Source organism: Phaethon lepturus, unplaced genomic scaffold, assembly GCF_000687285.1.
Source record: "Phaethon lepturus isolate BGI_N335 unplaced genomic scaffold, ASM68728v1 scaffold4491, whole genome shotgun sequence".
Lineage (NCBI taxonomy): Eukaryota > Metazoa > Chordata > Aves > Phaethontiformes > Phaethontidae > Phaethon > Phaethon lepturus.
Genome location: NW_010518344.1, coordinates 91744 through 117586, shown reverse-complemented (window position 1 = coordinate 117586; position 25843 = coordinate 91744). Strand labels below are relative to the sequence as shown.

Here is a 25843-nt window from a genome sequence, read left to right as displayed (position 1 = left end):
ACTCTTTCACTGTTTTGTCTTGGTGTGTTTCTCTACTGCTCTTTTGTCTGAACTGTCAGATCTAACAGTCTTCCAGGAGGGTTAATGTTGATGGGGAAACTTCACAGTACCACCCTCCAATATTAATTATCCTTGAATTTACTACTAAATTTACTACTAAAGCATGATCATTTGCTGATTTTATTTTACATTTACCTTTCAGTCTTGCTTTATATGCTTCCTGTGATGAGATGATTATGTACTAATCGAGAAGGTAGAAGTAGCAAATCAGTTTAAGTAGTTGGCTGTAGTTGTTGTCCTCAGTATCAAAATTGTGATGCTGCTGCAACAGAACCTGGTTGTATCAGTTGCCTTCTTATTTGCCTTACATGTAGAATTTAAGCGTATGCACCTGTGTACACATTTTTCCCCTCTTCCCCCCTGCCTCCCTGCTGATTTTTTTTTTCTGTTGCCCATGTTGTATATTTTCCTGCGCCAACACAATTTGTTGTATGTAGTTGGGGAATTTAGAGTAACATTAGATCAATTTGGTATAAGTTAAGCTTGCATGTTCACAGAATTTGTTCAGCTGTTTTATTTCTAGCATCGTTAAGTATTGTAATTTTTGATTTGTGATTAGATTACTGGTGCTTTGACATAGGTGGTAAGAATTTGCAGCTGTGGCCTGCTGTTCCTTTTGCAGAGCTAGAAGTGAGGAGCTATTGGGAAAGATGTAGGCTTAAAAACTGTTTAGGAGGCAAAACAATATACACAAAACTTAAGTTCTTTCCTTTAAACTCCTTTTTACGGTTTTCCTTCTTCGGAGATGGATAGAGTATTTAGAAGGAAATACTGATGCACTTAAACTCAACATATATTATGCTTTCTTCATACTGTAAATGTATACACAAAACCTTTTTTTATAATCTGAATTTTGGAGAAGGTCCTTTCACACAAAGGGGAGGTCTATGTAAGAACTGCATGCTCTTTTAAAAAAGTTTCAATGGCAAGAGTATTTTCAAAAAACATGTCTGATAGGCTTAAGACTATTGTGCATGTTTATTGCTACACAGAAATGCTACCTCTAGCATTAGTTACTGAACTTACTGAAGTAGCATAAGCTAAACTTGGGTGCTTTTGTCCACATAAACTGTGTATGCGGAGATGTTGTGACTGCAGGTGACAAATGCTGGATGATTTTTGGTCCAGGAACCTATTTTGGGGACACTGAGAAATTGTTTTTCCCCCTGCCATGGCTAAAATGAAAATTTAGGATTTCTGGTGTCCCCCTACCCGCCAATCACAGAACCAAATATTTTTATTGATTTTTTTCTTTATGGACGACACAGCCCATACAATTTTTATGCTCACCTAAAAGGCACCTATTCTTACAAACAAATGGAAGAATTTGGTTGTCAGATGGTCACTTTTCAAACTGAAATAAAATGAAGGTGTCTCCCTTCATTCTTCCTGATATATCTGAATGAGTGGAAGTGTCAGTTTAAGAAAGGTGTTACATTTTTTTTTTGCTGTAAAACAAGGTGGGATAGTCTAAAACTATGATTAGCTTATTAGTTTGTGGGTACGTTGTCCTAAGAGTAGAATTGCTTTAAAATACTAAACTGATGTCTAGGGTGAATAGTGAAGTGTCTTCAAGAGAAATTATGCTTGCTTTGATCTCTGAGCAGATCGAGTACAGATGAATGTGTGTTCACCAACTCTGCTAAATTACAGCATTGAATGAAGATTGACAATCACTTCTAAACTACTTTACATTGCAGGTGGCCCAGAAACTCTTCACTTTGACAGCTATTTCAGAGTCTCCTCACTTTTGCCTCCTGTCTGCTTGAGGGTTTGGGGTGGGGAGGAGGTTCCCTGTGTCTCTGTAAATTTATAATCTTGAAGTTGAAAAGTTCTTGGTATAAGCACTGCGGAGAATGAAGTAATATTAATGTCTTACGTTATTTTCTCAGAGCTGATACCTTTTGACTAAAACTGTGCTTCAGGCTTCTCTTTTTCTTTTTTTTTTTTTCCCTTGTATCATTTATGGGATATGTGTCTCTGATCATGACACATTGGCACTCTGTCCATGCAGAATTATTGTCCAACTGCATATTCAGCCCCAGCTCAAGGGATAGGGTCAGAGCACCTATGTGCTATATGTTCTCTGGTAGTATTTAAGTATTGCTAGAAGAGGAAAGAACAGTTCTTAAGTTCTACTGCCTTTTAGTGTTGGGTTTTGGTTGGTTTTTTGGTGTGGTTTTTTTTTGTTTTTAAACAGTGATACTATTATCAGCTATCCAGAGACAGTGTGAAGGGAGTCAAATCATAGATCCAAACGAGAAGCTGAATCTCTTAATTGAGTTGGTATTCTAGCAGCTGTTTCTAGCTTACTTCAGATGCTTTCAGTGAAATGGGACTTTGAGAAAGCTGTAAAAATGCCTTGGGACATTGTTTGGTATTGTAGTGGAAATACAGTCAAGTGGGGGAACGGGGCATTAACTACTGGAGTAATAAATCTATGCTTCTGTATAAACAAAACTTGCAACTATTGCTCTGACGGTCTTATGCAACTCTTGTTAGGTGGTAACATTGTGATCCATTTGCTGGCAGGTTGTATATGATTCTTCTTTCTGTTTGAATTTGGAGATGTCAAGCTTTTGGAGAACGTGTGCTTGTGACAGTAGAAGGATTTATTCCTGAAAAAGTCAGGAGGCTGCCCAGAGAGATTGTTGAAACTCCATCCTTGGCAGTGTTCAGGACTCTGATATTGGTTTGCCATGTTTACCTGTAGCCTGAGTTGACATTAATTTATTTTTTACTGTGAATTTGTCTCCTCTAGACACGCCGTAGAAGTTCTTTGTACTTCCTTACAGGGATGATTAAACAGAGGCATTCTGGGGAAAAGACAGTGAACTTAGAAGATAATGGTTTCAGGAAGCTGTACAGATTTGTGTGGGGAATACCTTTTACCTAAGCTGATGGCTTCAGTTTTCTGTGTTACTTCCACTCCACCTTTCTGCTCTAAGCAGTGCAGATGCTCTAGAGGACACTGTCAGCAGATTTCTGCAAATTCTAATGAGGGTAGATGTCTTAGTGAAGGTCTTGATTTTTCTTGGAAAGCAGTGCTGGAGTTGTGACTATACTGCGTGATTAGCTATGATTGTGGACAGGACAACAGCATTTTCTCCCAGGAAATAGAAATCTTGGAATGTAGAAAAAGACTCTTGCAGCATCTTTTCTCTGTAGTTGTAATGGAGAAGATAAGAGGTGAAAAGAAAGAAAAGTAACAAATATGAATTTGCCACATGTCCTGATTTTTCTTCTTTTCTACAGAAGGGAAGGTACTCCCTTCTGTACCTGTGGGTATTATCTGTAGCTGTTGTGAAGGAGTAGATGGTGTTTTCTTTAATTTGTGATGTGTGGGGTTTTGGGGAGTTTTTTGTTTGGTTTTTTTTTTAAGTATATTTTGAAGAGATCTCAAAGCAGAAATTTTACAGATTTTTAGTTTAAATTTAAATTTTCCAGACCTTAAATGTTTTTGTGTTTAAAATCGAGTATTTAGGAAAACATGTAGTTGTATTCGTTCTTCCTTTTCCCTATCGTCTGTAAGACAACATTTCATATTGTGAAAGTGTGAAAGATCTCGTCATGAATGTTGATGTTTTGGGGATGTTAAAGTGCATCTTATTTCCCCTGAGCTTTTAGGAGAGAGAAGATGTTAGGAAACACAGAATCATGATATTAACAGCAAATTTGTCTTACAGCTGCTGTTTTCTCTACTGGTGGTGGCTTCTGGTATGTGAGAGATTCTTTGCCTTATTTTTAATGTGGCAAGGGGTATGGTGTATGATAGGTAACAAAGTTATTAGTTCTCATCAGTCTTTTCAGCATACTTTGAACAATAAACTTCAGTGAGTAACTTGTCAAAATTATTATTGTGCTCGTATGAATACAGACTCATACTGCAATGATATAATTAAAAGGTATGTAAATCCGCAGGTTGTGTGGGCTGTCACTGGTAGGGGATTTGGAGATACCTTTTGAGAGTAATTTTTTATAACAGTAGAAATTCCTAACTCTCTCAGGGTGAGGTGAGTTTTGCTGCTGTGTGGAGGAATAAGCTTTTTTTACTCTGCTGTCACCAGGAGAAGATGGACTGTTTGCCCTCACTACAAAAGCAGAAGCTAGAGAGACTGTAGTCGTCATGTTCTTCCTGAGTGTATTTTAACTGTATTTTTATTGATTCATTAACGGACAGGAGGAAGAGGGAAGAGAGGAGAATTTTGTTTGGTAGTCAGTAGCAGCAGAACTACAACCCGTGAATTTCCCTAGCAGAAGGAAAGCGGTTGCTTTTAGTATGCAGCAGAGAAATTGCTAAGAAACCTCTGTTATCACAAGCTTATTAACTTTGCCAAACAGCAGCAGTTATAACTATTGTCTTACAGATATCTTACAAGTGCGAATTTGTTTTCTCAGCTATAGTGAAACTTTAAAAGCATTTAAGGGGAATAGACTGTGTAAGCCAGTATCAGCATTGTCCCTGCTCATTGCAGGGGGGTTGGACTAGATAACCTTAAAAGGTCCCTTCCAACCCAAACTATTCTATGATAAACCACCCATGACTTTGACTTGTCTTTCAAGGAAAATCCTCTTCAGAATGTATTACTTTATTCCTTAGTATATACTTCGTGGTCTTGCTAAACAAACTCGGTCTAAATTAGCTGAAATCTGTATTCAGTGGCCAGTAACATTTTAAGTGTTCTGTCTCAAAAAGAAAATAGTATTTGTTGTGATGCAAAAGCACTTGTCTTTTCTGCATGCTGTCAGCTCACTTGGTGAACAAATTGTGGAATTCCAGCTACAGTGCGTTGGAACCTGGCAGATGCTGTGTGCAGCCTTCAAGTCTCCCAGCCAGCACCAAAGAATGGTGCTGTTCTCTCTGCGTAATCTTCTGCCTGCCTTCATGGTGATTATTTTGTCAGTTAGAGTGCCTTGGCCATTTGGGGTTTTAATGCTTTATCAGAGGGGCCTACAAGGGGGATTAAAAATATGTTACCAGGAAGATTTTTTTGCTTTCTTTTATGTGGCTTTTGTTGTATACGTTTTGAACATACAATTTGAATCACGTATTAATTTATTGGCAGGTTGGAAATGTAAATCTAATACTGTTTTGCTGAAATAGAAAAGCAGTCTGTGCTTGATCAGAGTACCACTAGATCTACCACAAATTAGGAATCTCTTAATAACAGTGTGTTTATTTCTCATCTCAGAAGTGTTACAGAGTAAATTGTGTGATTTAGGGTTGTGTTTCTGAAGTTTCATTTCAAACATAATTTCAAGAAATAGGCTGTAATTTTTTTTAAAAAAAGAAAGATTAGAGTGAAAAGTTGTTTTCAGTTGCTGGGTTCACTTGATTCCTATATTTTCACTTGTAAACTTCAAGCTTTGCTATGCTTTGAGTAATAAAATTATACAGGGGTTTTTGTGCAATATTAATATTTTTCCTTCCCCCCCCCTTCCTCTTGTCATGTGTTGTCAATGTCATCTCTCTTCAAGTGTAGATTTATTTCTCATACAAATTGTTGTTATCTTTGGCAGGAGCTACAAGCGAGTCTATGTGAAATTATGTAATGTCTGAAAAGTTATGTTCATGATTAATTAGCCTATCATGAAACTATTTTGGGGTGTGTGGAACAACTAGATCATACTTCTTGTTTATTTGGCAGTAGTAGAAGGCACTCTGGTCAGATCAAGTAATTTCAGAGTGCTTTCTATTAACTATTATATATATTACCTGATTACCTTTGGAACATGACATGTATGTCTCTTAATGTAAACCTCGCATTGGGGTTCAAATAAACTTTAAAGGAAACTAGCTTGAGCTGCAAGTATGTTTTATTTCCCAAACAGTAAAATTTATAGTTATTTGCTTAAAGCTGAGCACCCTTTAGGTGGTATATTCAAAGAAAATTTTGCAAGAAGTTAAAAATTGTGGGAATGATATAGTATATTAGAACTGCATTGACATCAGTGGCACAGCTTTCTGATGACAATGGAGTCAGTATCTCAAACCAGGATTTGAAGTCTTGGGAGGACGTTTTGGACAATTCATACTGCACGTGTCTGTTTTGTTTTGGTTGTTTGGTTTGGGGTCTTTTGTTTGTTTTCAAGAAATCTATCCAGTACAGTTAAATTATATTCCAAAAATTCCAGGGTGTAGATGTTGGATCTTTCAGATGCTGACTTGGTTAGCAAGACTTCTTGTAAGTAATAACACCTTTTAGGTTGCATTGTAAGCATCAAAATAGAGAGAGAAAGGGCCTCTTCTGTGGGTTGGGATTATATAGAATCCTTTATAGACGGTTGTTGAAGTGATCTGTGTTTTAGACAAGTAGTTTTCAAGACCTTTACTACACTTTTAAAAATTTTTATTTGCATCACTTAATTGATATTTCACAAATGCTTGCTTTTTGCAAAACGGAGGGGGAAACTGTGCTCATTCTAAATGTAATTACTCATTTAAATTAGCTTTGTTAAAGGACACCAAGTGTAAATTTTGTTTTCACTAAATTGATGGCATTCATTCTTATGCTATAAGCGTAGTTGCTTAGTTGTAAGCATTTTAAATACTGGAGAGTTAAGATGCCAAAGGACAAGAGCTGTAAATAATACTTTGATTTAGACTATTAAGAAATAGTGGTATAGCTAATCTCCTTGCTTGTGCCTTGGGATCCACTGTCTACTTGCTACTACTGACTGGTCAAGGGAGGTACTTTTCTCACACTAGCCTATAAGGGAGCCTAAAATATGTAGAGTCTGTAGGGATCAGAATTGCAGGCTTCCTTGCAGGAGATCAAGGTCAGAATTTTGGTGTATTTATCTGATAGTGCTAAAACAACTGAACAGTGAGTACACAAAGTGAACAATTGATGGACTTGTTTATTTGTCCCTTGGCCTTACAGGTTAATCCAGCCCTAAAAACTGTTCAGTGAGTTATATAGTGTAGCTCTTGTCATGCTGCTTCTCTGTTTCCATTGGAATATCACATTTTCTGCTGTATGTGAAGGAAGAGGCAAGGGAAAAAGCTCCGAACAGAAAATTTTCTCATTAGTTGGATTCCTGCAGTATGTCTTACATGAGTTTATCAGTGTGTCTTGTCCCAGTCGTGCTCTGCACTCATTTGGAATTAGATCAAAGACTGTTTTTGTGATTGCACTGCACAAGGAGACTTGCATTGGAAGTAGTTTGAGTATTACAGATAAGACTTCTGTTTTAATGGGCAGTGGCCCTTAACAGTGGATGATGTGTGTACAGGTTATTTCATTACTTAGTTCTGTTACTGAGTGGAAGTGAACAGGAACAACTTCCTGTTACATTAAGTAATCCTATCAGTGTTGGAGGGAGGTTGATGCTAGAAAACTTCAATTTCAAACTTGGGCATGGTCCAATAGTATTGTTAGATTGATTTGCCAAGCAACAATTTTCTTAATACATGCTTTCCTTCAGTTATGCCTTTTTGTTGGAGTGAAGTTTCTGACCACCTTCTGCAGGCTATTGGCAATACAGTTGCCTTTTTTCACAGAATAATTAAGATCGGGGAAAGACCTCTAAGATCATCAAGTCCAACCAACAACCCAACACCGCCAAGCCCACTAAACCATGTCTTGAAGTGCCACACCTACACATTTTTTGAACACCTCCAGTTATGGTGACTCCACCACCTCCCTGGGCAGCCTGTTCCAATGCTTGACCACTCTCTCCTTAAAGAAGTTTTTCCTAATATCTAGTCTAAACCTTCCCCGGTGCAACTTGAGGCCATTTCCTCTTGTCCTATCGCTAGCTACTTGGGAGAAGAGACCAACACCCATCTCAACACAGCCCCCTTTCAGGTAGTTGTAGAGAGCGATAAGGTCTTTCCTCAGCCTCCTCTTCTTTAGACTGAACAAGCCCGGTTCCCTCAGCCGCTCCTCATAAGACTTGTTCTCCAGACCCCTCACCACCTTCACTGCCCTCCTCTAGCATTGCATGGGGTTGTTGTGTCCCAAGTGCAGGACCTGGCACAGCTTGTACAACTTGTACAGCTGGCCTCAACCCATCAATCCAGCCTGCCCAGATCGCTCCACAGAGCCTTCCTGCCCTCCAGCAGATGAACACTTCTGCCCAGCTTGGTGTCATCTGCAAACTCACTGAGGGAGCACTTGATCCCCTCATCCAGATCATCGATAAAAGATATTAAAGAAGACCAGCCCCAAAACTGAGCCTTGGGGAACACCGCTTGTGACTGGCCGCCAACTGGATTTAACACCATTCACCACAACTCTTTGGTCTCAGCTGTCCAGCCAGATTTTTACCCAGCGAAGAGTGCCCCTATCTAAGCCACGAGCCGCCAGTTTCTCCAGGAGAATGCTGTGGGAGATGCTGTCAAAGGCTTTACTGAAGTCCAGGTAGACAACATCCACTAGGAGGGTCACCTGGTCATAGAAGGAGATCAGGTTGGTCAAGCAGGACCTGCCTTTCATGAACCTGTGCTGGCTGGGCCTGATCCCTTGATTGTCTTGCACATGCCGTGTGAGCACCCTCAAGATGAACTTCTCCATAATCTTCCCCAGTACTGAGGTTAGGCTGACAGGCCTATAGTTCCCCGGATTCTCCTTCCAACCCTTCTTGTAGATGGGTGTCACACTGGCAAGCCTCCAGTCACCTGGGACCTCCCCTGTTACCCAGGACTGTTGATAAATGATGGAGAGTGGCTTGGCAAGCTTTTCCGCCAGCTCCCTCACTAGTCTGGAGTGGATCCCATCAGGCCCCATAGACTTGTGGGTGTCCAGGTGGCTTAACAGGTCCTTAACTGCTTCCTGCTGGATTATGGGGAGTTCATTCTGCTCCCCATCCCTGTCTTCCAGCTCAGGGGCTAAATACTCTGAGGATAGTTGGTCTGGCTATTAAAGACTGAGGCAAAGGCGGCATTAAGTACCTCAGCCTTTTCCTCATCCTTGGTGACAGTGTTCCCCCCTGTATCCAATAAAAGGATGGAGGTTCTCCTTGGCTCTCTTTTTGTTGTTAATGTATTTGTAAAAACATTTTCTGTTATCCCTTACGAACATGGCCAGATTGAATTCTAGCTGGGCTCTTTGCCATTCTAATTTTGTCTCTGCATGACCTAGCAAGATCCTTGTATTCCTCTTGAGTTGCCTGCCCCTTCTTCTAAAGGTTATAAACTCTCCTTTTTCCCTTGAGTCTCAGCAAAAGCTCCCTGTTCAGCCAGGCTGGAAATGCTGAGGCACAGCATCATCACCTTGAAGCACTGTTCAAAAATTCCTCACAAAATTACAGTAAGGAAGCAGCTGTCTGAGTGAGCTTTGCTATGACCCTTCTTTTTTTTTTTTTTCTGTTGTACAAATTCTGATGCTAGGAGTCATACACCTTCCTTGAGTAGTATGACAATTTAATATTATTGGTAGGACAGAATGGCCTCTTGGACTTCACAGGTTTTGTTTGATGCTACAGACTTTGAAATAATGTAGAAGATAGATTAAAACCAGGGTTTGAGAGCCTGACTAGATTTATTTCCAGAAGCCATGCAATACAAATTACTGCAATAATTCCATGCCCCCCCCCTCCCCCCAAGCTTAAATGTAATTGTTGAAGGCAAATCTCAAGCCTGTTTCCTTCAAGAGACTTTCATTTAACTTAATTTAGTAGGCCTACTTGGAAACCTTTCTAAGAAAAGCTGGTCTTCTGTGAAATATTTACAGGTTTTGTTCTGAGCTGTTTGAGCTCTGGTTTATATAGCATGGCTAGTTAACAGTGCTTTATTATATTCTAATGGCAATAATTTTATTGTACTTTAAAATGAACTACAGTGATCTGGGTTTATAATTAAACAGTTGCATTTTGATTGAGGGGGCGGTGTAATTTCTTCCGAGTATGTCAATATTGAACATTACCTATCCATAGAAGGAAGTAGGGACTAGTAGAGCAATCAGCTTCATTTCCTTGAAATGCCAGCTTTGTGGGTAACTCTTTGGGGTATAGGGCTACTTTGCCTATTCACCTTTGTTATCCCTCTGCCATGGATTTCAGCACTCGATCGAGTGGAAAAACTGCTGTTCTGCTAGGTCTTGTATAAAGTAGGCTGTATGTACTTTACAGATCTGGCAGATTTTCGGTGGCATTGTGTCTTCAGTGATGGCTGAAGATTTGTAAAAGTAAATGTCTGCAAGTGATTTCAGTGTCTTGGCTGTGGAATAAACTGCTTTTCTCCTCTCAAGAATAAAGTTCCGTTCCTAGTCAGGGTGGGGGAATGAGGCTGTTGGCATTTAATCAGCTATTTGTCCAGCTTTCTCGCTGTTCAGAAAGGAGACCAGGGATGATTTTGTTTTAAAAAAAGCAAATGAATGAAAAATAGATTTTTATTCCTTGTATTGCTCTGTACCTCACCTGATAAAGTAGTATCTTAGTGCCGGTGTTTGTACCAAATAAAAACCACTGAGTCAGCAACAGAAAGGTCGATGGCCTAGCTGCTGTCGCTTGTTCCCCATAAGAATATAGGTTTAGTCATGTTAGTTCTCTACTACTTGTGCCTCAGTAAGAGAAGTGACTCGTTATTTACAGTGACATTATTTCTGTTACATCTGCTTTTAAAATAATTGTTCAAACAGAAAGGATGGCAAGTTATATGCATGTGTTAAAACAAAATCCTTAAAAAAGCCAAAAAACCCCACAACCGACCAAAGCAAAAATCCACAACAAAACCAAAACATAGCTCTCTATTTAAAGCTTCTACTTCATAATCACATCAGTGGAAGAAATCTAAAGGAATAGTTCTCTTGTAATCCCATATCAGGTTCTAGAATTTGCAGCCTTAATCATTTTGCTTTGGTCCTAATATTTTTCCCTTCAGGTATGTGAGGCAACTAGGCAAGATATTTCTTGACTTTGTGTGGAAATTCAGCTGCATCATCTTGAAGTAGAACAGGGCTCTGCTTATTTTATTTAAAATTGCATTTCGAACACTAGCCCAGTCTCATAAAGCCCTACTTCTGTTTTTAGTATAGCACTACTCAAATCTAGATAGTGCTGACAGTAAACTTGCCCCAAAGAGTAAACTTCATAAAATATGCAGATGATGAATTTAATATGCAATTAAACATTTTTCCTGAGCAATTAGCATCAAGACAACTAATAATTATCCTGTGCCACACTGCAAACATACTATACACGTTAATGTAGGATGAGTTTGGTAATAAGTTACGAATAAAAATATGCATATATACAAACATCTGAGTAAACATAGTATTATGGCAATGAAGCATGCACTTTTCATACTGGAGTTTGTTTAATCTGCCTAAAAGCGATACTTTTCCCCAAAGAATATAAAAACTGGCATGGCCATGGGGTCGTGGACTGTGAATTGAACCACTGCTTACCTGCTTGTGATTACATGTGTCACTTGCTTCATTCTAGTTGCCTTGGAGTAACAGGTAGAATTTGGAATTAAGGAAATGTAATTCCATTCAGAAAACTGTGTGTGCATGTGAACAAAACCCAATTGATTCCATGCCAAAAAGTTTTGATATCTCCTAAGCATATGAAGAAAAGGTGAAAATAAGAATCAAGTGATGAATGGGATTATAGAAAACTAGGTACTTATGTAATTAAGTTTTCCTCTGAATGAATGCCTAGAAGTGTACTTAAAGATGAGATTCTTGGAAGGGTTATACATACTGATGATGTGGATGCTGTGTGGTTTTAACTACATGTCATCAAACACAGCGGGTGGCGTTGTGGTTGATGGTATAGAAGATGAGGTCATGAAGAGGATACTGATAAGTCATTGTTTTAAAGGCTTAAGTGGATCAAGTTTTTTGACAGCGATAGAGTGCATGGTGAGTAAGGGGAATGTGTGCTGCTCTTAAGACATCTAGATGGATTTAAAGGATTGAGTTTTGAGGGAGATATGAAGAGTGAAAACTTTTATTACTTTTGGAAAAGAAGACTTTGAGCTACATACAAAGCAAAGGTGTCACTTGGAAGATGACCTCATGCTTGGACTAGTGATTGCTATGTAAGGAGTAATGCAACTTTAGGTGTAATCTGCTTGGTGGGATCTGCAGTAATGATTTCACTTTGGTCTGTGGGAGTCAATGGACTACTTCAGAGAGGGAAGAATAGCAAGCCTGTTGTTGCTTCATTTGAGGTTGTTCTGTGTGCCACATTGAAGAATTTAATTAAAAAAAAAAAAATTATCCAGAAACTGGAGTTCAAGATATGTAGATTTTGAGCCAGTTGCTGGTCTCATAGTAGGCAGCAAAGGAACAGAAACATGAAGTTTGGAATTGAAAAAGAAAAAAGTTTTTGAGCCCTTCTAATTTTAACTGTTTCAGACTCATCTGAAGACATCAGGTTTTTTACATCTTAGGTGTAAAGACAATGGATCTGAGTTACCGTTATATAAAGTATAACTTACAAATATGTTTTGAATTAATTTCCCAAGGGTACCTTACAGAAGGTGAGAGAAGGGAGCAAACCCAATAGTAGTTGAATGTGGAATTGGGGAACATTGTCTACATGCAGTACTGATGGTGCATGGTCTTTTCATTCTCATTTATTTGATAGAGACAACTAAATGTGTTTTCCTGAAGAGATATATTGCCACAGGTATCAATAACATAGCTGAAAAGTACTAAACTAGCTTCACCCCCCCACACACACCCTGTCTTTTCACTTAAAAACCATTGAAGAGACAGTTTCAAGAAATTTGAAGACTGCTTGGCCCAAGGTTAGATTTATACAATGTAGATGATGGTCATGAGAATTACAGGAAGATGTAACTAGAAAACTGCAGTGTATATAGGATGTATTTATAGCTTGAGATATTTATAACCTGTCTGGTAAGCATAAGTACCTCTTAGTGGTAGGATCTGTAGTTGGGCTTTAATCTCACAGTGGAGAATGCAGAAGGGGGGACTTGCAGATAGCCTTCTTCATAGCCCAGCTATATTAATAGGACTATATTAATATATATAATAGTTACAGGACTTCTTTTATTATTTTAAAAACACTTTTACTATTACAATAATGGAGAAAGTGAATACATTTTTTAAATTGTTTAGTCCCAGGTGCAGGACCAAAGCAGGAAACCCACACATGAAATAACAAATTCCTTCCTGCTCAGGAGGGAAGAGCCTTCTTGCTCCTGTAGTGCTATCATAGGAATTGACAAAGCATCACAGAAGGGATACAATTTCAGTAAGTAAAGTATCTGAGTTCAGTAACTTTTGAAATGATAGCAGGGCCTACGCATATCAAAAGTGTTTTTTTAGGCTGTCTACAATAGTCTCGTGTGTCTATTAAACTTTAATTGTGGTTTGAAAGTCTCCCCTCCTGTAAGTATAGAGGCTTTAGATTGATTCTGTTCAAAATGAAAGCTGAACCTCCAGAGGAACGGAAGACTTACCTGTACTTTTGAGCTGCTGCTCTGCATCCTTCTCCAAGAGATATATCCTCTGCTTTGTGTGGTAGTTGTTCAATAGAAAGTGAACTTTTAAAATTTTCAGTGGGTATAAACTGCAAACAAAACATGCATGTGGTTTGGCTTATGTGAAGTTGATGAAGAGGACGAGGGCAAATGAATAAAACCCTTTCTCGAAAAGGTACATGTGTGTGCATGTGTGTTCCTGTGGGGTTTTTGTGGCTGCTTTGATCAGGGTTTCTTCTTCCCTGCATGTTGTGCAATATTCACTCTGGAGAGCACTAATATTAGTTGGTTTCTTGAATACAGCTGCAGCTGTAGTAAATTGAAATTAGTTTTGTTTTTGTTTCTAGTATCTTATACTATTATGTTAAACAACAAAAGTCTAATTTGAAATAGAATTTTACTTTTATTGTCTTTTCATTATTGCAAGTAAAAGAGACTTCTGAAACCTGAAGTTGCATTCTGTTTTCTAAGCAGAAATTGTTGGGAGCTCCCCTGTTCTAGGTTGTATTGTTTTCCAGTTTGGAAGAGGGAACAGGAATGCTCCTTTAAGTAACTCAAAAATAGAAACTGTATTTAGAAAACTACTTAGTAGTGTATGCTATTTTATGCATGTCTTCCTCATGACAGAGCTTGTTAACGAAGATGCAGGTTAGCTTTTTGTGTATTCAGGTCCATCAGTTGTGGTGATGCTGGTTGACTGATGAACTTAATACTAAGGCACACAAAGTGATGGGGGTGGCTGTGTTCAAGTGGGATGCATCATGTCCAGACAGGTAGAGGATATATTTTTTCCTGTAAGAGCTAATTAAAATGCTCTGGGGGACAAATTTCTAAACATACAAGTTTGCATTATAGGCTTGGCCATATTTATCAGGGTTGGAAGGAGGAGGCAAGTTTTGTTTTTTTGTTTTTTGCACTTCTTGGCTTTAAAAAAAATTGTTTTCTGAACTTTTCAGAATTATTATCTAAAGAACAATAGAAAAGCTATGAATAAGTTACGGTATGCACTGCACACAGTTCAGGCTTGCAGGAGAACTGGTGCGCTCAGGTGAATAGAGTTCTTAAGCCTGTTTAAGGAACCATGGTTTTCTTACGGGCTGAGGTGGGAGAGTGCTCCCCCTCCTGCTGTTACCTGTAGAAATATGTCAATTTGGATGCACTTTCAGGAGTTTCCCATCTCATCGGGAGTGCAGGATGGAACTGAGATTTCCAGTTTCCAAGATGACTATTCAAGAACGTTACATGAGACACAATCTTTGTATGTGTGCCCTCACAATCTTCTTCCCCAGTCATCTGCTGATTGCTCTGCTCTGTGTGTGCACACAAAGAGGAGTTCATGGGTGTACAAGAATGTGTTTCAAACTCCGAAAGCTAGAAGCCTTTGGGGTGTGTGAATCCAGGAGGACACGAAGGGTTTTAAACTTCTCAGTTTTGGATAATTTACATACCTCTGACATTTACGCTGTATATCATAATTCCACACCAACATACCCTTTGAAAGTACAGGACGGGGATGCGAGCAGAGGAAGCCACTGTGTAGTAAGGAAATTGGAGTTTTATAGAGCAAAAGAGAACATGAACCTGTATTCTAGCGGTGAAGACCCTCTTGGGGGAAGAGGAGGAGCGATAGACTATAGTTCTTCCTCAACACACTCTTCATGTAATTTATTGACTTAAAGATGTGAAAGTTTGGCACCCTGGACTGTCCCCTTTTCTTGGAACTGCCCTTGTGCTGGCTTTTGCTTCACGCTCTCTGAATGTATAGGTTTGTATAGCTACATTAAGGTTTGTAGCAGGTCTAATGTTTTCACATTTAGGCAGTAATAGCCTGTCAGCATGTTTTTACCATCGTTTGAGTTAGTGTATACTTTTTACCATGTGATACCTGTGTGGTACTGTAGAGCTAACATGGGATCTAGTCATAGATGACATATCTTGCCATATAGAAGTTGTTTTAAAAAAATCCAAGTTTAGCTTACCTTATATTAACTAGTTCCTGAAACATGATGTTTTTTTTCAGATGTGGAAAGTAAACTCAGCTTTTTTTACCTACAGAATGGGTGCAGTAAGGGGATTGCAGGTGAAAGTACTCATAATACCTTGTCCTGCCTGTGACCAAGAGCAACTGCTTCAGTACCTGAGACTAGAAGTCAGTACCTGTGGCTCATTCATTAAAAAACAGTATTTAGAGATGCTACTGGTGGCAGAGAGACTTCTTTTTTTGAAACTATGATGTGATGGCAGATAGCCCATGAAAGTGCTTTGTGAAAATGTAGGTATTCTAAGGAAGCAAGCTTGCTGCTTCTGTCCTTCCTGAGCCTGTAAATAGTTAAGTAATTGAAGCAGGGTAAAGATTGGGACCAGAACAGTGGATCCCTAGTGAAGGTTGTGGCAGTTTCCATTTTCAACTAAATTTGCCTTTCTGTCCTGCTAACCTTGAAATTACTTGTATGCTGTTCCTACCCATAGGATAATAGAGATCTAATATTTGTGTATCCTGCATAGAGATGTGTCTTCCAGCAGGCCCGGTGATGTTGAAGTGTTTTTGAAAAGGCATTGAGAGACAGCTGCAAATGTGAACAGTTGAGGTTTTGGTTTAGTGTTCAAACTTAAATTTCTTGGGAGTGTATATGAAACTTCTGATTTCTTTTAATGTGTGTACAATATTTAATGAAACTAGCACTTAACCTTAATTGTGTGTACACAGCTAATGCCTAACAGTTTTCAGACAATCTGTTTAAAGCCTCAGAGTGCTATAGCAAAGCAAATAGTAATCTCTTTGCTTTCAGTGGGATTTATAATTGTGGGTAACTTTTCACACTCAGAAATAAAACTTTTTAGGACTTAACATGACTTTTTTGGGAGGTGGGATGTTAGGTCATGCTAAATGCTTTAAGAATTTCCTAAGAATTATAAGTATACTCAGATGACCATGTAAATTCCATAAGCATAGAAACTACAGAAGGAAATAAAATCTTATTTTGGGCCAGAGTTTGGAGACAAATTCTGGCATCAGGTAACAGAATTTTTACCAAGGATTCATTTTATGCAGTGGCAAAGCCTGTAAGTGTCTCAGAATGGATGGCTGTGATTCATTAAAATAAATAAAATCATGTACTGGTTGCATAAATGACTTCTAAGTCTTTGCTTAACTATGGAAACTGCACTAGTTTAACTAAATGATAATGCTATATTGTGTCTAAATTAGTATGATTTTTGTGTGGACCAATCTTGGGGTTTGCAGTATATGTGAAGACTGAGAGAGAGCAATAAGCATAGTTGTTCTTACCGTTTCAGAGCTTGTAAACAATGTTAAACAGTTGAAATGTTTGTTGTGTTTTTTTAAAAATAAATCAATTACGAAGCACTTCTTGAAGTCACCAAAACCAGTGTTTTTAGTTATTTTTAGTCTTTATCTGTAGCACAGACTTAACGAAGCATGGTTTTTCTTGTTTTCTGAAGTGACTGAAATGATGAAGCTATAATCAAAATTTAGAGTATAAATATTTGTATAATTTTTAGTGAAAACTGTCTTCAGCGTTAGAGTAATCACAAACAATTATTGTCTAAAATGGGTTTAAAACTATAAATGTTATGGAAATTACATTTTGGGGAAGTATTATTTTATGAAAATAATGATTGGGGTGTGAGGGAGGAAGCTGAACTTTTTAAGGTAAGGTTGCAGTAGCATCCGGCGCCCAGCTGACATCTTCTGCGCTATGATTGAGTCCCTGCCAGTCTGTGGACATGGGACTCGCCTCCTTCTTAGGCCTGAAAACCTCACAGTATTCCTTGGGTAGCCCATGGTTGTTTCCCTTTAGTGCAGTAACCTGAATCTGGAAACACTAATCTCTGCTCTTTTAACTCTGTTGTTCTTTCTGTTCTGCCAGATGTTAAAGTTGGATGATATTTTAGATTCTTTATGGTGAATGAATGATGTCACTCATGCATTGTCTCTCTTCCTTTATGTGCATGGTTGCTCTTCCTTCCTTTTTCTACTCTGTATCGAATGCTTGGAAGGAGATGATTTGTGATGCTGTCCTTCTCCACCTAACCTGCTGCACCAATCTGCAGTCTCCCTTTGCCCCTCCTACCTCACCCCCTGCCAGATCCCCATGATTTGTTCTGCTCTTCATGCATTTCTGCTTTGCATGGTGGAGTACCAACTCCGAAATCTTCCTTCTCTCATCACTCAGGTTGAGGATATGTAGGCACTCTGAGGTGAAGTCCGTAGCGGGTTTGCATTGCCTTCCAGATGAAAGGCAGTTGCTTTCAGACTTGACCATCTGATGGTCTTCAGACTTCATCTCTAAATACTTAAATGGCAGTCACTTGAATATGATACTTGTTCTGATAGTTTTGGTTGGTTTGTGGGGTCTTTTATGCAGTGAAAAAAAAAAAAATGTAGTGTATATGGCATACCAAATTTTTGCTGGGAGTAACTGAGCTGCAGACCTTACTTCTTCCTTCACCTTTTTAGTGCCCTTTTTAGGAAGGTGGTGCATTTAGGAGATCAGAACAAGGGTTTATATAAAGCCTAAAACAGATACTGACTGGGGCCTGCTAAATAGTCTAGGATACTCTTTTTGGTAAGCCAGTCTCTTGAAAATGTACCTGCATAGCTTTTCCTGGTCCACACGGCTTCTATGACAGTGTTCTGATCAGCTGCAGTCAGTCGTTGATAGGAATAATTTTGCCTCTGCATTTTTGCCTGAAGGGAAGAGGGGATATATTTGAAGCTTCCTATTCTGAATGTTATAAATAATGCCTGGTTTAACATTTGTACTATATGTGTAGCAGGATTAAATAGTTATTGCCTACCAAACTCTAAACTCGTCAGTTTAACGTAATATAATCTGTTTAAAACTTGTATACATTTCAGAAATTTATATATTTTTATTGTATTTTGCAACATAATGCTTTCTTTCCTACTTACTGTAGGAAATTAAGAATGTGAGCTTGGGCAGATGATCACAGTCTGTGCATCATGAGGGTTTCTGAGCCAAAATTACTGGTGACAGTGAAAATATTGTGATATGGTTCTTGGTTTTAATGCTATTTAAAGGATGGATGGACTGCAGTGGTTGGGTATATGATGTGTTAAAGGGTTGATTGACTATGACAGTTGAATGTATTATGCTTAAGTAAGTACTGTTCAATTTCTAATTGGAAAGTAAAGTAAAAAACCCAACCTGTTTACAGGTGCTGAATTGATGGTCTGTTATTGCTATATAGTATATAATAGATTTAAAAAAAAAAAAAAAAAAAATCCTGTTGCGTCACTGCTTTTTGTGAAGCTTCAGTTTCTGAACACAACTGCATATTGGCATAATGTATGAATCTTCCACAAATTTGCCTCTACTGCAGTTGCAAATACAGTTATTCGAACAGGACAGCCTTTTAAATTTGGGTCCTAATCCTTAAATTTGGTTTCTAGTGACCTAGAAAACTGAACCTTTTTGAAAGTTGTAATTTACATTTTGAAATTTTGAAAGTTTGTAATTTTCCCAAAATCAAAGGAGTGAAAAAAATCTTCTCAGCTTATTAGCTCTGTTGAAGAAATAAGTCTGTTACTAGATAAGCATTCTTCAGACCTATCTTCAGTGACAGAGCAGACACCATACTCTTTAAAATTTTTGTAACTAAATTATTAATATGGTTCTTAAATATCAGATTAAAAAGTTATTTTCCTCTTAAACTGAGGTTGAATAACAAGAAAAAATATTACTGGTTCATCTGGTATAAAATATTGCAGTGTTGAATAACTGGCCATACTACTCCCTGTAAGAGATGAAATGGAATTAACCTTCCTGGTGACTAGTTGTTTTTTCAGAAGATAATGATACTCAATTGCTATATTTTAGAAGAGAAACTAGTGTTTAAGAAAACAGATACAGGTAGGAGATGCATTTCTGTTTGGATTATATTCTGACATAGTCAAAAAACTAAAACAAAACAGAAAACCAAACAAAAAACCCAACCCAAAACCCACTTAGTTTATCCGAATGGAAACAGTTGCAAGATAAAAATAATCCTACTGGTATGAATATTGTTTTGCTTTGTGCAATCTAAAGCAGTATGAAACTACGTTTTTTTTTTTACTGTGCTGACAAGAATGAGTGTATTCTTAACTTTCAGTAGCTGAGAGACCAGACCCAGTAATACAGTTATTAATGTAAATGGCTTCAAAATATATACTAGAGCCTGTAATTTTCTTGAAAACTTGTGTGTGAAGTGATAGGATTTGCAAACTCTCTATTATTAGGTTTGGTGTGGGAACATCAGTCTTTGTAGCCTTGAACTGCCAACAAACTTTGGCCTTTATTTTACCTTCAGTTAAAAACAACAACAACAACAACAACAAAAAAAACCAAAATGGGGGAGGGGGTTTGAAATAGGGAAGTAAATTAGTGTTGGCTAATGGCCATGTCTTTTCCTAGAGCAAGAAAAAAACAAATCTTGGAAAGATAAATGAGATTGTGGACCTGGACTTGTTTCATTACATGAATGATATGTGATGTTTTGTAAATTATTTATCAGAGCGAGTGTTTTTGAAATGGCTAAAGCACTGTCATATCAAAGGGAAGGAGAATGGTATGGTTGCCAAGAAGAGAATTTTTTTTTTTACTGGATTCCACTAAAAGAATATTCTTGCTTTTAAAATATATGTGTATTAAACTTTAAGTAGCAGTTAAGAAATGTCCACAAGATGCTGCAAGTGAACAGTTGTGCTTGGATAGCTCTGGACCATTTTTCTGCTGATGATATTGGTGTAGTTTATTTTTTTGTTAATATCATTTTACTCCAAATACAAGTGAGTTTACAAGTATAATGATGGGACAGGTATGTTGAATTATAATCTCCGAATGGCAAGAATAGTAACTAACTCATTTTCTTTTATTTGTATATGAATTGTTTTTAACTTACACGTTAAAAATTCTGCAGGAAATTGGTATATCCTTTCCCACCTATAGAATTACTAATCTCATTCAATGCCATCCTGCCAAAACTGACAAAGAATATCAACAATGTTTTTAAAATTTTTTTTAAGCATGACTGAATTGGAAATCTGCCAGTTTTATAACTTCAACAATTATTTTTGTCCAGGTAGAAAATTAATATTTCAGCTATCCATGTAATCCATAATGGAGGCCTTAGTGAGACTAAAGACTGCAGATTATGTTTGTTCCTATTAGTTACTAGAAGGTAATATTGCAATTCCCTTTTGTAGTTTATGGAAGAAAACAGTCATCTCCATACTTATGAAGAGTCTTTGGATCTGGCCATCTTTTATGTATATTCTTTGGGGTATACAAATATGTCAATATTCCAATAATTGGATTGTGAAGAGATGAACGGTGAGCAGACCTTCTGAAGACTAAGCTTTCAGAAAAAGTACTGTGCCTCAGGGCATGGTTATATGGAAGTGATTGTAGGCTAGGGTAAGGACATGGGTGTTCCTCTTGGCTGGGTAGGACAGCTTTACCTTGCTGGTGTCGGTGTTCTTTGGAATCTGCTGCTTGATTTAAGATGATCCTAAAGCTCAATAGTATAAACCTAGTTTCAGTATTTCTGTATTATATTGTGTTGAGGTATAAGGGCACGGAACTGATGCCTTCTCAAGAACACCCTTAAAAATCACAATTGTTCACTTCCCAGAGCTGTAATGGAATACGATTCATAGGTGAAGTGAAGATAGTCTGTTAGCTTTCTAAGTATTGTGGCATACAATGGAAATGTAAAAATGAAAGGTGAAAACCACAAATAATTACTTCGTTATAGAAAACTAACAGCATTGCTTAGCTAAATCTGGAAACTATGAATTGGCAAAAGAAACTATTTTAATTTTTTATTTGTTGTAATACTAGCTGCTAGAAGCCAGTCTGGGAAGATCCTCTATTATTTGAGTATCCCATTTGAAGAAATAGTTGCACATTTTATTTGTTACAGATCTGTTTACAGATACTTTTATGTAGGCATTAATAGATTAATATTTTGGATTATGCAGGCAAGTAGTTTCATTAAAGCTCTAAATGCTACTGCAGAAACTGGTTTGGGGTATTTAGTCTCTGATAGTTTGTCACATAGCAGATTAGGAAGGTCAGGAATCAATTCTTAATTCTTTCTCTGAAAAGTTCTGTGTATTGCTTCCAGACATTGAAAGATTTGCATGTTTGTTTTATTCCAGTTGTATCATAGCTGATGGGACTCAGACTGGAATGGGTAACTGTTGATCTGTTGAATCCATGTTTTTTTACATTAAAATGGTAGTTTCGCAGGGAGGTGTGAGTTATATTGGATGGAAAAGTAATAAAGTATGTCTTAAATTTGAGTGTTTTTGTAAAAGTTACCATTTTCCTTGTGGAAAGGAACTGTATTCATCTGTAATACAGGCCAGTTTGCATCTTGATCTTGGAGCATTATTACATCTGAAGAACAACTGATTGCATTCTGGAGTTGAAACTGTGTGTTCATGAATGATGTCCTAAGTTACAATTTTTCCTTGTTTTTGTCAACACCAGACTTGTATCAGGGAGGTTTACATGGATTAGTACACAAGGTTGCTTATTATGGGCCAATTTAACGTTTATGGAATATGTTAAGATAATGAACTTTGCTATTCCAAAGTTAGTAAAATGGACATTTGTCTTGGTAGTTAATATGTAGTACAACAAAATATCAGGTAAAAGTGATTTTTCTCAGCTTAAGTGTATGAGAAACAACAGACCACTGAGAAAGGCTTGCCCATCTTTGTAGTTTTTGTTAAGACAAAACTGTTTTTTCTTAATCAAGCTAACTCTGTCTTTTTACTTCTAAACCTAGCCACGAGCTGATCCCATCCCGATATGTAGCTTTTGTTTGGGAACAAAAGAATCAAATCGTGAAAAAAAACCAGAAGAGCTGTTGTCCTGTGCAGACTGTGGCAGCAGTGGTAAGTTGGCTGAATTTACAAATACTAGAAATGTTTATGTTTAAGTCTGTTTTTAAGGTATTGAAAATACTTTAAACTTCTGAAAGTCATCTTCTTTTTGGACAAAGATTGAGAACTGAAACAAAGGAGAGGGTGGAAGAGACAGAATTTTTTTTTTTTTTTTTAACTAAAATGTTGTCATCTGAATAGCTACAAATGAGAGGGGTAAACTAATCTTCACGCCAAAAGTATAGATGTGCTGGGGAAACCAGCACATCTAATGGGGGAACCACACTTGTAAGATATGGGAATTCTGGTTTTGTAATTGATCTGAAAACTCAGTTTTGCATTGTGACATCAAATAATAATGAAAAATTTTGCTTGCATGGATATGCAACAATTAGGAAGCTGAATAATAATAATAATAAAAAAAGATTGTGTAGCAGTCTGTGATCCTATTGCTTATCTCATGTATCCAATTAACTTTTAAATAAAAATCTTTCCTTACTCAAGTGGGAATTTGAATAATATTTCAAATAACGTACTAAAGCTGTTAGGCACCTGTTACTTTTCAGGCACAAGACAGTGACTCTCTACTGATCATTTGTACCTTGCTCCTGTGCATTGCAGCAGCTCTTGCAGACTCCATGTGGCTGTTCTGAATGCAGGTGCTTCCCTTAAAGTGAGCGACTAGGTTAATTTTGAAAATTAAATACTGTAGCACACCATTGCTTTGCGCAGTGCTTGTGCATGGATCATACTAAATGTATTCTTGGTCTAGATTATTCCTGATTCAGAGGGATTTGACTAAAAAACTTTGGCAAATCTCTTTAGCAGCTCTATGCCATAAAGCTTTTTCTGGTGCAGTTGTAGAGTTCTGGATGTGAAAATCCTCTGATCAGTTCAGCTATCCTGAAAAAATCCTGTGTAAAATAGCTTTATGTTGGAAGAGGAGTTATTTGGCCAGTATAGTTGGTCAGTTGAGTGGACTGCTTTTGTTTAGCTGTGCCACTAAAAAAACTTTTGCCCCCATAAGCTTACATCTGCATTGGGAAGTACTTTTGGTAAAGCTTTGCAATGTAGACCAGCCCGTGCCAGTTGAAAGACAAAATAGCAGTGCTATTTAGTCACAGGCTGCAACATCCCAACTGCTTGGTGCTACCCCTTTGTGCTGGCACCTGGTTGCATATCAACTGGGTTGGCAATCAAACGTAGTTGAAAGACAACGAGGTTGATCAGTTCCCCAGTCCAGTTCACTGTGCAGCCATATACCAGCTTCCATGCCAAACTGAAGAAGAGGGAAGTGCTCAGGAGGGAGATGAGTAAAGAAGCAGTAGGGTCTGCATAAGGCAGCACTGTTTTTGAGAAGGCTGGAAGTGAAAATATTGTTTCAGTGTCTTTTGAATTTAGAGTCTACGTGTATCATCATTTTGTAGGTGTGCTGAAGTTAGTCTGTCTTGGTTACTGTAATAGCTACATAAGTACTTGAGTAAAAACAAAACTGTGGATCAAAAATGTGTTCACAGTTAAACAGGATATGCTTTTAATTGTGTACTTCTGAATCTGTCACCCCGGACAGATTCTTTGTATTTTAGCCAGAGTGTTTTCTTAGGATGTTTAAGCAAATGATTAAACAGTCAAGTAAGGAAGGGGCTTTTTAACCCCAGTATGCAAAACCAAACCCCGTAGATTTTAAACGGTCTTCTGGTTTACAGGTTTCCTCTATTTTCAAATCTGTATTCTAATACTTGGATATTTAATAGGATTTATGCTTGGTTAGACTCTTGTATGCAGAGTTTACATTAATCAGGTGAGCTTAGATATCAGACACTCTTCTGTTGTATAATAATCCCCTGGTAGGTCTAAGACGCTTTAGAACTGGAAGTCTTGACTTTCATGGATCAGCTTCCATTTGAATTAACACTGATACATTCTCTCTGCCTCATTAAGACTAAATTATCTTTAATTAGTTCCTCAGACGTATTAGATATAAAGAATGAAATGTTGAGACTGCCAGTCAGATTGCTGGATGGTTAAACTTTAGCTACTGATGCCTAACTAAAATAAAAACCAATCTCAGTGCAATTTATAAATAACAAAACTTCACTCCAGTGGAGGTTTATTGTAATTGGATTTGTAATTTTGCACATTGCAGTGTATCTCAAAGCTGGTCTTGCTGTCTAAGAAACAGAAAAGAAATTATGTGTTGCACACAGCATGCAAATTGTTCAGTCGATCAGAGATTAAATTGCAGTGCCCACTACTGGCATGTCTGCTTTCCTTTATGGTTTTGTGTCAGTTGTTTGTGCCTCTTCAGGTAATGCTTCTGCATTCTGAAAGCAGAAACTATCTGGATATCTGCTCATTTCATTGATATTACTCCTATCTTGTGGTATTTGGGAGGATAATGGATTTGGGCAGTAGAAATGAAATGCACTGCTATGTCACTTGGCACGGGGCATTTTCTAAAGGAGTAAGGTGAGGGATGTCAGATGTGAGAAAACAAATACTATTATGAAAACAAACGTTGCTCCTCTTTCCCCACTCCCCCTTGCTTTTTTCCCTATCTTTTGATTTTGAAAAATCGATGGACTTGAACTGGAATCAAACTCTACTTTCATTTTCCAAATTGAGAGGTGCAGAAGAAATTAAAGAGCTACTGCTGACAGATTTTAAAAGGGAGTTGAAGATTTAGAAAGAGGAGGGAAAAAAATTAGAGTTACTGGGGAACTATAAAAAATATTTTTAAAAAGGGGGGAAAAATAGCTGAAAGTAAAATACCTGTAGGTGCTGTCCTTTCAAGTAAAAATAGTATGTTAGGCTGAGAAGGCAAGAGGGTTGCCGATCAAATATGGGTAGGGATGGAGAGAGAGCAGAACAACAAAGACATCAGTTGGGTCAAGAGGAATACGGACGGAAAATGTTTGGAAAGGACTGTGCAGAGATTACTTTATAAAGGAGATTTAGCATACGCTTTAAGGGAGTATGGGAATTGTCTTGATTATTGCTGTCTGTGGGAGTATGTTGGCTAGTTGGATAAAATGAACTGCTAAGAAACCTGCAGGTGGCAAAGCCTACTACATGCCCAAGAGAGGTGCACTGATCCGCTCTGCTCATAGCTAAAGTCATCCTAAATAATGCTTTCTACCTAAGAGGTTATCAAACACAAGGGGGTTTTTTGTGAATTACCTTATACGTCAGTTCCCAACATTTGTATCGAAGTGGAGAATAACTGAAGGTGTTGGCATATCTAATTCAGCACTGTACATAATTGTTGTCACTGATAGAATGCTTGTTCTTTTAAAAGACCAGTTGTTTCGTCAAATCCTTTGAAGAATGAACAAGGCCCAGATTTGCAACAAGGAGATGAAAGTGGGCAGGTTAAAGGAGTTGCCTTCAGTCACAAAGGAGTGAGACGTTCTGTTTTCACTTCCTGATCTACTTCTGCCACATCAGTCTATCACAAATCT

General features: G+C 37.8%; 1 protein-coding gene across 1 annotated transcript in view; it reads left to right on the top strand.

Moving 5' to 3' along the window:
- The window catches only part of KAT6B (K(lysine) acetyltransferase 6B), a 110691-nt gene that overhangs the window by 31756 nt on the left and 53092 nt on the right, over positions 1–25843 (top strand). The window contains exon 2 of the mRNA XM_010296697.1: positions 22286–22394. Within this exon, the coding sequence (XP_010294999.1) occupies positions 22286–22394 (109 nt within the window). The remainder of the gene's footprint in view (positions 1–22285; positions 22395–25843) is intronic.